Source organism: Patiria miniata, unplaced genomic scaffold (assembly GCF_015706575.1).
Source record: "Patiria miniata isolate m_02_andy unplaced genomic scaffold, ASM1570657v1 HiC_scaffold_18, whole genome shotgun sequence".
In the NCBI taxonomy this organism is placed as follows: Eukaryota; Metazoa; Echinodermata; class Asteroidea; order Valvatida; family Asterinidae; genus Patiria; species Patiria miniata.
This window is the reverse complement of record NW_024037056.1, coordinates 5831182-5846836: the sequence shown is the minus strand read 5'-3', so window position 1 is coordinate 5846836 and position 15655 is coordinate 5831182. Positions and strand designations below refer to the sequence as shown.

Genomic DNA, 15655 nt, shown 5'->3' with positions numbered 1-15655 from the left:
TTCCCCGCATAAAAGTTGTTTTAGTTGATTTTCAACAGAGGGCGCTATACAGCATGTTACTGTCGAACGTTTTTTTATAGGCGAGAAAAAAATGGTTGAGTGTTTTTAATTTTTCTGAAGTAAGGTATTGCGCATTAGGCCCATTGGCACTGCTATCCCGAAGGGGGAAAATGACGAAATTGTTCACTAAAAGCTTCCATAAGTAGTTTGACTCAACAGTGTGCTGTTATTCGGTCTAAAATACCATCGGGATCCTTAGAAATTGATAATTACTTTTGACGCTAGATCTTTCTGCAGAGGTATTTACGGCTATTGTTCGCATGTCATAGCGCCCTCAAACAGCTGCCCCACCCCTTTTTATCAGACATTTCCGAATCACCCTCTAAATGTTACACAATACTACATCACCCAGTGTGTGCATTTCCCTTCTTGTTGAACTTGTGTTCTTTCTGTTATCTCTGGCCCCGTACTAATCCCTGCAATGATCAGACGAAAACCCTGATAATATCGTGTACACAGCCGATGTGACATTTACCCAAGGCAAGCACGATGACACCGTTACCGGGGAGAAGTTGGATGGGTCGTTGTGGGGATGGGCGAAGAACTAATAAATTGGGTTCGTGGTGTGTGTTTGTGGTGGAATTCTAAAGGCAAGGTGTTGTCTGTGATAGGGGGAAATTGTTGCGGATCTCGAAGAATGAATATTCTTTGCGCCACTACATCGACTCTTGCAAACCCACGTATTTTATAATGTGGGTTCAATTAATGACCAAAGAGTAACCTTTCGATAGACCTATGTTGAGTTTTAATCAAACTGTGATTACAAAAAAATTAAGGTTAGCCAAGTATCCAAAATCTGTCGATAAATCTATTCGTTTCGATTTGAGGAGCTGTTTTTGCTTGAGACTTGCTAGATGTGCGGGGGGGGGGGGAGGAGATTAGGTAAACACCGCCTTCTGTGCGCCTGAGGAGATTGCAAAACATGCAGTTTTTCAATTAGGATAAAACACCTCTCGGATGTCTAGCACTGTCAGTCTGTACTCGAGTTATATTAATTTTAGTTCGATTTTCTCAGATGGACGTTACCGTGTGATACGTACTTTTTCCCCCGCTTCGATTGGTATTCACATTATATATAGTTGTAAAGACATCAAATTCAGTTAGATGAAATCAAATCAAATCAGTGCATTCTGTAATCCTATTATTCTGCCTCCAGGGTGGCTATACATTACAAGGCACTTGACATAAACCAATGTCAACATATCACAGGCACAATAAACGGGCATTAGGACATTTGAAGTGGGTCCCCATTCACCCACGTGTAAACTGCTAACCCACAAGTAAACCCTTGTAAAATGCCCTTTTGGTGTACCCAAAAAAGGTGCGGCCCAATCTGCAAACTCCCTGGCCCCACAAAAGTTAACTTTGGACCTTGAGTAAAAAAAAGTTTGATGGGTCTATTATTATATAGGCGACATCGGCAGCCCACGTATTGTGTACTTACGCATCCCTGAACATTTTTAGGGGAGGGCCTTATTGGGTCTTATCTGTACGCATACCTTAATCTGATAGTAGGGGAAGGATCTGTGTTGATAGGAAGCTAATTCGCCAGTATTGGTCGGAGTTCGGCAGCTAATGTGTACCTCGATCATTAGTCGGCACATGGTTTACAGGAAACTCCGAGGATTGTTCTTGACCGAGTCAACGCAATGGCTTTAGCCGGGAGAAGCCGGCTTATACTCGGCCTAGTTTTTCTGTGGTGTACGGCTTGCCTGCTGAATGTCGGTGATGCATGGTATGTTCAATTTTAGAGCAGCTTGTATTTTTGTTTCAAGGTAATAATTTTTCTAAAGGACTATATACCAGGGACGTCCACATTGGAGAATATAACGAGTTATTTGAGTAAAGTTTGATGTCAGTGTCCCCTTCATTTGGATATAGGCCTATATCAGTTGTGAAAATCGGGTACAATTGGGAAGTGTTTTGATAATGTATATTAAATGCAGGAAAAAGTAGTGAGAGAGGTTTTCGTCACAATCGAAGCGTTCTGATCGAAACGGCAAGTTATACCTACTGAAGTCTTCTCAGAACCACTTTCTATAAAAATCGAAAGAGATGTTTCGACACCAAAAATTCTTGAAAGTGACGTGTTTACCATGTCCAGCCAACTTAATGCGAGAGATGTACAATGTATATATGACTTGAAGCTTTGCATGGCGGACGAGATAAATTATAAAGTTTGCGGGTAACACCATGTGGAAAGAAATCTCTTCTTGGAAGAAGTGTGGTTCTGAAAAGAACCGGTTGGTTGAGTGAAGAACTCGACGTTTCGGACAGTGTGCTTTGTCCGTCCTCAGGAGGTTGAGTGATGAGATGTGGAAAACCTCCTACATCTTCCACATCTCATCACTCAACCTCCTGAAGACGGACAGAGCACACTGTCCGAAACGTCGAGTTCTACACTCAACCAACCGGTTCTTTTCAGAACCACACTTCTTCGAAGAAGCGATATCTTTCCACGTGGTGCTACCCGCAAACTTTATAATTTATGTACAATTTAATGAGAAATAAGAGAGATATGACATCTCGCTTTCAATTGTAGCTTTGGAAAACTGCGGGAACAAATTCTAATTGATTTTTACCATATCAATCAGAAATCAATCTGCCCTATTGATATGTTGAACAATTCTAACGATCATGAAGATGATCGAGCTAAAGATCATGAAGATGATCCAACTAAAGATCATGAAGTTCAAGAGCTGAGGTGGACTAAACTTAGCACCTGTATAAAACTGTTTTTAGTTCGTTCGTGATAAGAATTTTAGCATGCAGAAATTAAGCTCGATTCGGAACCTTTCTGACGTATTTGTCAGCTGGTATTATGGTAATCCAATAGTTACCCACCAACACCCAATGGTACCCAATCACCAATGCCTCTACGTCACACAAGGAGTGAACCCGTGGCTATTTGCTCGCCACATACCAACGATGCAAGTCAAGTGCTCTGCTAATATCGTCCTATAATAACTGGCATTTTCGTCAATGTTATCTATGGAAACCAGACCTCTACCTGTACTTAACCAAAAAAAGCCCCCCCCCCCTTTCCAATAAACTCAAAAAATACTGCGCACATCTCGCTCAAATAATGACTAATCAGTACAGAAATTCCTTAGCAATCCATCCATGCTCTTTATTTGGCCCAAAACAGTGAAAATGTGTACGAATTTATGAAATTTATGACAAATGATACCGAAAACAGTTGCATATACGTGCAAGTTGTGGTTCACACTCACCTTGCACGTATACAAAAGTGCAATTTTTTTCGGTACCATTTGTTATAAATTGCATAATTTTGTACACATTATCACTGTTTTGGCCAAACAAAGAGTATGGCTAGATTGCTATGGAATTTTTGTACTGAGTAGTCATTTTTTGAGCGAGATGTGCCTAGTAGTTTTTGAGTTAGACACAAACGTATTAAGGGGGACCTTTCTTTTTTTGGTTGAGTGTAGTATTTTCTGCGGATTCGATTTCTGTCGTCGTTTGAACCGCATAGTGTCTATTGGCGAGGTTTAATTAACGGGCCCATGACATGAATCTTACTTGGTAACATATTTTGTGCAACTTTCTACTTTTCTTAAATGTATGAAATCTATTTAACATCCCTTTTGGTTAATTGTATAGAAATGTGCACTTTTTAAACTTTTGAAATTTCAATGCTTTTCTTGACAAATGAGGGCGCTGTTGCTGTGATGTCATTTGAGGAAGACACTGTCTACTTAAGTGTTTTTATGTTCAAATAGTAAACCCAAAATTTGCTTAGGGAAATCTTTTTTGAGAAAACGTTGCTCATTGGCTAAGGGCCTACTGTCATGTACCGAAACAACATGGCAAATTTGGTGCTGAAATAGCTGTAACATTGAGTTTTCTGCCTGAAATGACATCACACTTTCGCTCTTGAACATGGAAATTCGCATTTGCATATGTGTAAATCACGAAGTAATGTCTTATGGAAATGTTCACTACCCATGGAAACTATTTTCAAGCCTTTTTGATGTAAATGTTCATTGAGTTTTTTGTAAAATGTAATTTAATAAATAATTTTAACTCAACTGTTGTCGCTTGAGTCTAAATCACAAAATATTGTCTTATGGAAATGTTCACTACGGATGGAAATTATTTCCATGCGTTTTGATCTAACTGGATCATTGAAATTTTTCCTAAAATGCATTTTAAGGAACAATGTTCGCTATGGAAATTATATATTTTCAAACCTTTTGATCTAGCTTTCCATCACCGACTTTTCCCCAACACTTTTAACTCAACTGTTGTCGCTTAATAATGTCTATAAGCGAGGTTTACTTTTAAAGCTGCGCGTTTAAATCACAAAATAATGTCTTATGGAAATGTTCACAATGGATGGATATTAGATATAAGTAAACAAACGAATACACACAAAAATAGTTGGAATTGCTCTCTATACCAGTCCTCCAAAGTTGAGATACATGTACTGACAAACACGATCCTGCCTAAGGCCGATGGCAAGGATTTTTTTTCAGATTGTTTTGGAAAACTTTAGTTGTTGGCAGTAAATTATTTTGATATCTCTGCTCCTTTTTTTTTCAGGCAACACTGGCACCCAAGCTACACAGAAGCCGATGAAGGTAAGTTATTACTCATCTAGATCAGATTCCTACTAATAGGCTTAGTATACTTTCTTTTTGGCGCAGTTTTGGCCTGATTTTCATTGCCCTGCCATGTACACTTTTTTGCAAGAAACGTTTTTGTAGCACAGCGATTGGTTTCTGAAAACCACGCGCGTATTGCATCATCGCGGAAGAAATTTCCCGCCCCAAAGGTTACTTCACAATGTAACCACATGGTTTGCTCCTACATTTAAACCCCTTGTCTATCGATAATCAGTGGGGAAATGTGTTTTATTTGGTATTGTCTCCTTCAAATATAAAGATTGAAACACGCTTGCAAAGTAAAATTGCCTCTTTGTTAAAAATGGTGTCGGGAAGAAAAAGTCATATTGTCAAGTTCAGTTTATGACGTCATATCGAACAATCCTAAACCAAATTCAGCTGTGGTCACCCAGACGATATAAAAAGGGCTGTACATGTACCATCCTTAAACAAACAAGATAAAATGAATGCTTTATTCTCATTTTCGTGTAAACCAAGGATGAACTTGCCAGAACAAACAAAGGTATGGTTTTGTGTTGAACGTTTGCACGTGAAGCACGCTCACGCGAAGGCCGTCAAATCCTGGAACGACTCTGCGCGAGAACAGACGACTTGAAAAATGAGCTGAACCTTCGGAAACTTTAATGAGCCATAACAGAATGCAACCACATTTTTATGTTTTGATATTTGTATATTCTTTTGTAGTTTTTAACTCTCAGGCAGTCTACTTAGCGCTAGATAACTTCCTCTCCGCTTTTCAATTTCAAAGCCCGTAAAATATTTTTTTTTAAAGTACAGCGGACCTTGTCCATCTTCATGCACTGTGTATTTTATTAATGTTACTAAAATAGACCTCTCGTCAAAGGATTACGCGAATCATGATGATTGTCTGTAATAAAGCTTTTTGCCGAAGAAATTACACTATTGATTTTAGATAAACACAGTGTAATCCCGGATTATTACAAGGGATGTTCCTGAAATTCCGGATTTCGGATTAACTTTCACAAGCTCGGAGTGTATTTTTTTTATCTTTTAGTGGCCGACTTTACTGGTGGGGCAGAAAGGGAAATATTTGGGGGAATTGTGCCGTTGATGATACAAACATGACATTTGGCAAAGAGTCAGAGTATGTCTTAAGAAAGATATTTGGCTGTAGGGTCATCGCACACTTGTCCTTTGAAAAAAATATAGGTACAATTAAAAGCAATTTTCAAAATGGCTGCCATTGTTTCTATCTATATTTTTTCAAAGGAAAATCTGGGATGGCCCTATAGACCTTTAGCATGGTGCCACCATTTTAGTCATGTTCCCTATATCAAATAACAGTACTGAATGATAATTTGTGTGCGCAAAAAGGAACCAGACTATTTTTCCTTCCAGCCTCGCTTTGGTTACGTGGATTTGAATGGGAAAAATCATGATGGCCACAACATGACAATGGTCTATATATAGCCAAATATCTTACTCATGACATACTCTGACTGTATGCCAAATGCCATGCTTGTATCATCAAAGGCACAATCCAATCTGCCGTACTATCCTTGCTTATGTTCTTGCCGCTGTTTTTGTTGATTGTGTTAATACTTCTAGTGTCTCCTTTATCAATTGTTGTCTTGTCGTCTCGAACGATGAGCCCCATTAGCACCTCTGTTACATTGTATTAAATTGTTTAATTGTATTACATTGTATTACATTGTATTACATTGTATTAAATTGTATTACATTGTATTCCCTTGTATTCCTTGATAAACCCATTGAAACCCACACACTAATTTGCGGTTTGGGGCGGTACAGTGAGTTTCGGGAAGGGCAGTCTTCAGTTGGAAACGGGACCAATACCGATTGTTATGAACTTCGTAAACTATATACATTATGATTGATGAAATCGATCACGCTTTTCACCCGTGTTATTTGAATACCAATCTTTGTTTCAATAGATAAAAGTTCATTAGACGCTGATGATACCAAACCGGTATTTTACCAACCATAAATAACCGTTATCTCTGGTAAACGTTTACCACATTACGTAAAAACGGTTACGTGCTTGGCAACCAGAAATGTACGGTATTTAGAGGTTACAATCTACGCCAACAGTAAAGTTATCTGCCGACATGCTACCTTGGAAAGATTTCAAGTGACGTATTTCCGACCACTTGTGACGTCATTAGACGCCATGTCTCCCAAATTATCTCATCACTATGGTGTATCTACGTCTGAATGCTGATAAGAGCGTACGGGAAGGTAGCGACCCCCAATAAAATGGAACAATCAATTCAATTAAGTTACCCCGAGATTATGTGTTTACAGGTGTCGTCAAAGTTGTATGAGGTTCTGTACATTCCCTTAATCATCTCTAAAGACGTTAACTGAATGAATTACTTATAAGCAAAAGGTGAAACAAATATATATTTCGCTGTTTTTCGCTGTTATATTCCCGTTCTTTAAAGTTCTTGAGATGATTTCATTATTTGACTTGAAAAAAAATTGCACCTTTTGGCAAATTAGGAGGCAGCATTTCTGAGGTTGTTTAATTTTTTTTTCTTAATTTTATTTTATAAAATATAAGTGCTTTGATATCAAATTTCCCGAGTCTGATATCCGGCTTGTTCTAAATCAGCTATTTAATTTATAAAAAAAACTGTATTGGATTGGGATAACTTTATATGGTCATCAAATCTCGATTATTGCAAGAAAAAAAGGGTAATTTGTTATCAAAATTGTTCGCTTTGGGGAAATTTTGTTAACTTAAAGTTGCAGCATTTATGCTTGATAGATTATCTCTACTAACGTTTTCGTGTCTTTGGTCCGTGCATTCGAGATTTATTTCAAATTGTTCCTTTTTTCCCCCTTCTTTTTACTTTCAACAGTGTATGACATGAAGAGAAGCGTCATTCAGCCTGTAGTCAAGAAAAGTGCGCAGTTGGCGTCGTACAAGGACGACGCGCATCCACGCTACAGACGCAACGCCCTACCAATCAGCTACAGAAGTCTAAGTAAGTTACCATGGTTACAAAGATGGCGACCAAGTACTGAAAAAAAAACACCTGCAGAACTATATTCTGAAAAGTTATTTTGCATTTTAAGTCCAAAACCTGTGAGGGCCGACAACAGTTTATATCAGTACTGGGCTTGAGTCAATTCCAAATTAATTTGAAATGAAGTCAATTATTGTAACCTTTTTAGTATACAAATTATGATAAACAGTGAAGATCGATCATTGTTAAATGTTAAAGTTAACTTAAGTCCTTGTTTGTTTGATACTGTTTTTGGGTGCGCCGAGAGGGTGCGTTGATGTCACGTGACCGACAGTCAACCTTTTGAACCGTTTATCTAGCATGCGGCGTGTATCGATTACTGAGTTCGTCCGCGCCAGTGAATAAACTTTGTGTCTGGTTCACATTGTCTGGTTCGGGGTAATCTGAAAAGAAAAAAGAGCAATATCTAGCGGAGGCCTATACCCTTATTCACGTGGTGTTGTCACTATAGTGTTAAGTGGGGCCTATGCGTGGACGCAGGCGTACTGATAAATTGTTTCTTTCTCAAGGGGGGTTGAATTAAGAAGAGGAAGGGGAAAAAATAAAACAAAAATAAGCCAAAATTTGAAGAACCAAAAAAAAAAAAAATTCATAAATAACAACATGGCCTCTCTTGACATTGAAGTTGGTATATGCGTGATTTTCCAAAATTTCAATTTTCATTTCCGAACGAAATTTAAAGGAACATAATGTCCTGTAACAAATAAAATTGCTTGTTTCTTTTTGTAGGCCTTTAAACAGTTTTAAAAATTGGTTTGAAATTGCGCGCTCCAGTTCAGAAATTGCGCACATTCTATTCAGGACGAAGTAGGGGCGTTAATTCGAAAGTTGAAATTAAATAATTGATTACTTGTCATGATATGGCCGAATTTTTTCGTGCGATGTCTCATTGGAATCTCATAACTAACGTTATGCTAGAAAATTATCAATTCAATTTGAAAATCTACTTTCAAGGTGCCACACACGCACAAAAAGCACTATAGGCCTACAACAACTTTAACCTCCGGCAGTTTTGGCTGAATCCTGAAGTAATTACGATGGACGGCCGAGTTGAAGACTAATACGCAATCATCGTGCAACTATGGTAGAAAAATAATCACATGTTTATTAGGGGCAACGAGTGCAATTCATAGGCCTATCAAAGCGGGGGTTACAAAGCAAACAAAACACTCGCCTTCTACGAATGAGTGAACCGTTTTGATTGGCTGAAACTTGCAAGTGCAAACTAGTTGGCAAACATGCGTGGGAGTATCACGTCTAGACTGCATGAATAATATCATCGGGCCAGCGCTGTATATGAATTTTTAAGTTCACTAGTTCAAATTTACTCCCTTTTTTTCAAACTTGTGCAAAAAAACCCGAAGAAACTACAAATGGACAAGTTCTTTTCAGAACTCAGTAAATATCTTTTAAGCAGTAGGCCTAGTTATATTACCACATGGTGTTACCGCAAACCGAAACGACACCAAATAAATTTCAGTTCCCAACTATGTGATACTAAGGATTGGTTGGTTGAAAAATACTTATTTCTTTCTTTTTTTTGTTTTTATTTATAGCCTACAATCTAAAAATATATGTTCATATCTGACGCATTCAACGAAATCAAAAACTAAAATTTGCGCACAATCATTAACTTTTGGGTCTAAAGCGCCCTCAAGTGATGGGTACCTTTCTCGTGGTTGGTATCCAGAATCCACATATCATTTTTTCACGGATATGTCGGAGCATCACCAGTCTAGGAGCGGCATTTTTCATGTTCTTTGAAAAAGTTTCGGTGTTTTGTGGTTTTAAGTTGTATTGTTAAAGGGTTTGTTTGGAAGATTTAACCTTGACATTCAACAACCATAAACATGGAAGTTTGTTTATTATGTTGTAATTTGTAACTTGTGTTGTGTGCTAGCGCTAGCATGGCAAGTGTGGCTATTGTTATGGCAGCCGTTACGCAATTTTCAATTGCTATCATTACGGTAGCTTGAGTAACTCCAGCTGACATGTTCCATATTCATTCACATGTAAATGAATATGGAACATGTCAGCTGGAGTTACTCAAGCTATCATTACGGCATTAATGAAACAACAACATTGCCAATCTATCATATAACTGCCAATCCAATGGTAGCTCGACTGGTTAAACGTTAGACTACCAACATGACCAACCATGCCGAACAGGGAAGGTTTCACGATTAAATAAGATAATTTTGTTTTTCCTTTTCTTTTAATGGTTTTTTTTAGATAGTGGATATTTTGCCGGAGGTAATGACGGCAAACTAACGATTACTAAAGGTTTGTCGGCGGCAATCCATATCAACAGAGGGCGCTGTACTCTTTAAAATAGGGCTGAATTATAAGATGTATTAAATTCCCACCAAAAGTTGTGTAGCACGTTTGGTGTAATGGTTAAGCAAAGGCTCTAGTAAGCGGGATGACTCGCGTTCGATTCCGACCGCACCACATTTTAAAGTGTTTTTTTCTCATCCCCAAATAAATAAGAATATTCTTCTTTTATTATTTTAACATGTCTCAAACATTTTTGGCAGAGTATAACATTTTCTTTTTCAGATTTGTGGCTCTGGAGGATTTTTTTTAAAAGGGAAAATAAAGTCCGAAATTATAAAATGGTCTGAATCCCATCTTATGAATACGAGGTAACAACGATAATTTTGGCATGGAGCCAGACTAAAACTTGTCACCGGAAAATGTTTAAGTACAAAAAAACAGTAACTGCGCATGTTCAGTGCATATCCGGCAAACTAACGTTTACTAAAGGTTTGCCGTCTCCGGCAAAATTTACACTGCCTTTTTTTTACTTACAAAAAAAATGTTACAAATCCTAAATTTTATTTTAATTTATTGGACTAGATTCCACTGTAGAAAGAAGTATCCAGGCTTCAGTTGTTGTGTACAAAGTCTATGGAGTATGGAGAGTCAAGGAAATGTTTCTCAGTCCCAGATGTATGCCTTCTCAACATTTTTGCAATGACTGACCTTTAATAATTGAGATGATTATATGATGAAAAAAGTGGCGTCAGGATGCAACATTCTTTCCTAGATTACTTGGGTTTTTTTCTTAGTGACCTGTAGCTTTGGAGGATTTTTTTAAGGGAATAAAGTAAGAGAACCATTCAGTTGATAGTCGGGTTCCAAGAGCCAAAGATCCTAACATTGAATATTGTCAGATCAGGGCACCAGATGATCGATTGCCATAAACAATAGCCACGCTTATTTATTAATTGCTCTATCATTTTTCAGCCCGAGCTTATTTTTGTTGTTGTCTTTTTGTCAACAGTATCGGACCTGAGTGGCCCCAGTGTAGCACCCCACTGCTCGGCCTGGTCCCAGTCACACTTCCGAACATTCGACGGCAAAACTTACAATTTCCACGGAGCATGCCAATACACACTGGTTCTGGACTGCACCGCTTACACCTTCCGAATTTCCATCCAGAATGACCTGGACTGTTTCGCCCCAGGCACGGGCGCTTCGTGCAACCGAACCGTGGTGGTACATAATGGCGACGCGGCATCCCCGATCTATCTTCGACCGGGGCTGGTCGTCGGGCACGAGTTGTCCAGTCTGGACCTTCCGACTTCTCTGGACGGACTGGTCATCGAGAAGGTCAGCGACAGCATCATGGTTACCAGCGGGCTCGGGTTCAAACTCATTTACGACGGGGACGAGAGCGTGACTGTCTACATCACGTCCGACAGCTTGAGGCAGCAGACGTGTGGACTGTGCGGCGTCTACAACGACGACCCATCGGATGATTTCAAGGGACCGTTTGGAACTTTCGACAATGCCTATGATTTTGGTCTGTCTTGGAAAGAAGGTAAATAAAATCATACCATAAATTTGGGGGCCAAAAGTGTGACGTTTTGGTGTTCCTAGTACACCTGACCTGTGTATTTGTTTTTGGCTGTTTTGAAGATACTTTGCTTTTAATACATAATCACTCTTGGAGGTAGATGGCATAAAAGAATAAGTCCTGAATTAACAAAATCTTATACATGTCAAATGTAACAGGGACATGAAAAAGAATTGGACCCCAATTTTGTCGAATGACCCAACTAGGGCTTTTGCCAATTGTCTTTTGGTGCCATTTTCACATTTGATGAAACTTTTTTGCTGTTTATACAGGGTGATTCAGAATGATCTGGGCCCAATTTCATAGAGCTGCTTAAGCATAAAATTTGCTTTTAAGCACAAAAAACCCCTTGCTTAATATAATCATGTTACCGGCCAAAACTCCATGCGATGTACATTGCTTGTGACTGGTATTTAACTGTTGTTTACTTAGCATAACAATCGCATGGAGTTTCGGTGGGTAACCTGATTATATTAAGCAAACTTTTTTTGTGCTAAAGCAATTTTTTTGCTTAAGCAGCTCTATGAAATCGGGCCCTGGATCCAAATTAAATAAAATATTTAAAAAATATGTAATAATAATCAAAACAAGCGCAAAATGAGAATTGAAAATGAAAAAGCCAAACCTCGTGCCCAACACCATAACATCAGCAATCATGACAATCAACATCAATAACCAACATCAATAATCAACATTAACATTCAACATCAACAATCAACAACAAAAATCAACATCAACAATCAACATCAACAGTCATCAACAATCAACATCAATAATTGTTAATCAACAACAATCAACGATCGACATCAACATGAACAACCACTGTCAAATTCAATCAACAATCAACATCAACAATCAACAACAACAATCAACAATCCGAAAAAGCCAAACCTGTAGCCCAACACCGTGTGTTGGTCCCTTCAAACTCTAGTTGTTTCTGCAGTTGAAATGGTTGTCGTTGGATAACCATTGTACCTGGTGGTGTTCTATTTCTGCTGATGTGTTAACCACCACAAATCCAAAGCAAAACAAAGAAAACTTTCTTCTTCTTTTTTCAGATGATGCTTGCGATGACGTCCCGCAACCCACTGTCCTGTGCACACAGATCTTCATTCCTCCGCATCTCGTCCATCAGTACAAGGATTTCATCGACCTGTCCAACTTTGCCAAAGCCACGTGCAAGGCACTGGAGGACGATCCCTCGTTTAACAGTTGCCACACGGTAAGATATCAACAAAGTGTGATAAGTAGTCACTAGAAATCTATAGGCTCTGTGAGTGACTCATAGAGGGCGCTATTTTGGTATACCTTCCTTCCTTCCTTGAAAGTGCAGGCTCATATGTATAAAAATAAACGCACTTGCCAGAAACACCGGAGCGAACCCTGCTCTTAGCGATAACCGTTACTGGGCTCTTTTACATGCATTATACAACACACGGGACCTACGGCTTTACCTCCCACCTACAAGAACAAACAGGGTTTTCAGAACATTTGCCTTTTCTCAGCGTTCGCTTCAGCAGGTTTTGTAAGTGTAACAAGAGTACAAATGAATTTGATGGAAATACCTTTTATTTTCAACCTGAAATGGTATTGGATCCTTATAAGTTCAATTTAAACCTTTACAGCATCATAAATATGTGATGCGATCAAGCTAAACGAGTCGTTTGTCGACCCTGGTCAATTGTTTTTTGTACAGATTTCAAAAGAGCACAATCTCAGCACTGCTGTGAAAACTGCATGCTGGTACCATCTTTAGTTCAAAAATTATGGAAGTCGGAACACCAGAGATGTGATGAAGTGATGTGATGAAGTGGCCCTTTTTAGGGCCTGAATCTCCAAAAGAAAGTTCCAGACAAACGACTCATTTAGCTTGATGATATGTCAAAATATTTAAGAAATTGCACAAATGAAAGACAGTTGCACAGTGGGCTTACAGTAACATGTTTCACTGTTTGAAACACCTTTGAAAAGGATGAAAAAAATCACTTCTTTTACTTAATTGGCATTTTCTCAGCAACCCAATGTGCCATTTTAATTATTTTTCCAGTATTTGAAAGGAAAAAAACTCTCGTCCTCAATCTGATATCCAAAACATAAAAATTCACCATTCACTTTTTTGAAAAAAAGGCTAATGTTGCATTTTTGGGGGGTCACCCTTTATAACTTTTATAAAATTATGAAAAGTTTCACAGAAGGAATGAACCATGAACCAATGTTTCATTTTTTTTCTCGGTCTAAATTCACCGATCACTTTTTTTGAAAAAATGCAAATGTTGCAATTTTTGGGGGGTCACCCTTTATATAAACTATTATAAAATTATGAAAAGTTTCACAGAAGGAAATGAACCATGAACCAATGTTTCATTTTTTTCCTTGGTCTAAATTCACCGATCACTTTTTGAAAAAAAAAGGCAAATGTGGCATTTTTTGGGGGGTCACCCTTTATAATTTTTATAAAATTATGAAACGTTTCACAGAACGAAATGAACCATGAACCAATGTTTCATTTTTTTTTTCTTGGTCTAAATTCACCGATCACTTTTTTGAAAAAAGGCAAATGTTGCAATTTTTGGGGGGGTCACCCTGTATAACTTTTATAAAATTATGAAAAGTTTCACAAAAGGAAATGAACCATGAACCAACGTTTCGTTTTTTTTCTTGGTCTAAATTCACCGATCACTTTTTTGAAAAAAAAAGGCAAATGTTGCATTTTTTGGGGGTCACCTTGTATAACTTTTATAAAATTATGAAAAGTTTCACAGAAGGAAATGAACCATGAACCAATGTTTCATTTTTTTTTTCTCGGTCTAGGTAATTGATGTCAATCCATACATTGAAGCCTGCCAGAGGGACATGTGCAATTGTCAGAACGGCCAGGATGAGTGCGCTTGTAACAGCCTGACAGCGTACGCTATGGAGTGCGCACGATACGGCGTCAAGTTGGACTGGAGGACAAACGCACTGTGTCGTAAGGACTAGCTTAATCTCTTGGATTTTATTGATTTACAACAAGCATTGACAAAAATAAGCCAGCAAAGTTCAGTTTGTTAATGGTGGCATGATTTTCTGGTAGTAACTGGTTCAGATCCTGCTACGGTCAATTTTCTTGTCCCAACTGATTAATTAACGCTAACCGCCCTGAATCCTTCAAAATCCTCTTTGCCAAAGTGGAGGAATTTGGAGGATTGAGGTTAAATGGCAAAAGTGCGTTACTGATTTCGGAGGATGCACTTTGTCAAGGTCTTGTGCCAGACCTTGTGTTGTTTTTGCTCAGCTATAAATATAGGCCTGGATTATGCTTCAAATCCTCCGTACTGCTCCAGGATGTCACTGGCCAAGCCTCAACATATTGACAGTCACTGCTGCAGGATTTTGCAGGATTCAGGCAGTGGTCACCCCTCCATGGACCATATTCAAGAAATAACAGAGGAATTTGCAGGATTGAGGCTATATGCTATTTTTCCATGAGGCCAATTGGAGGATTTTGCAGGATTGATGCTACATCCAAGCAAAAAGGCCTTCGGAGTTAGGGTTAAAAGTGCTACCTTACTTTGATATATTTGATTCTGCCTGACTACCACGGCTGCCCACCACTTTTTATTATGAAATTGTTGTAATATTTGAAAATATCAAAACAGAAATCATCCAACTTATAGACCATTGTCATAGTTTTAGTCTTATGCATCAAAGTTTAGAATACCTGAGATTGAGAAGGAATATTTTTTTGAAAATTAACCCTCCAATTTCTCTCCCCGACCCTAGCTTGGACCTGTCCTTCTGACACCGTTTATCACAGCTGTGGCACCACCTGCACCCAGATGTGCGGGTCAGCGGCCAGCGATTGCGAAGAAGACCATTCGATTGGTTGCGTCGAGGGGTGCCGGTGCCCTACAGACCGGTTCCAGAACAGCGACGGGCAGTGCGTGAAGGAGGAGGACTGTCCGTGCGTCAGTAACGGGGAGGAATATGAGACGGGGTCGACCATCTCAGACGGATGCAATCAGTGGTAAAGTTGCCTCTCAGACAAAGTTTGAAAGTTTGTTGGGTAAAGGGCCTGGCAATTTGATCCT

General features: G+C 38.7%; 1 protein-coding gene across 3 annotated transcripts in view; it reads left to right on the top strand.

The window, feature by feature from the left end:
* The first annotated feature begins 1520 nt into the window (after positions 1-1520).
* The window catches only part of LOC119724400 (mucin-5AC-like), a 44907-nt gene continuing 30772 nt past the window's right edge, over positions 1521-15655 (top strand). For 2 of the 3 annotated variants that reach the window (XM_038195439.1, XM_038195438.1), the window contains exons 1-7: positions 1522-1795; positions 4627-4664; positions 7556-7681; positions 11010-11549; positions 12644-12807; positions 14397-14553; positions 15348-15591. In XM_038195439.1, coding sequence (XP_038051367.1) covers positions 1710-1795; positions 4627-4664; positions 7556-7681; positions 11010-11549; positions 12644-12807; positions 14397-14553; positions 15348-15591 — 1355 coding nt within the window. In that variant the 5' untranslated portion in view covers positions 1522-1709. Of the gene's footprint in view, positions 1796-4626; positions 4665-7555; positions 7682-11009; positions 11550-12643; positions 12808-14396; positions 14554-15347; positions 15592-15655 lie in introns of all 3 variants that reach the window. The other variant, XM_038195440.1, reaches the window with a different exon arrangement.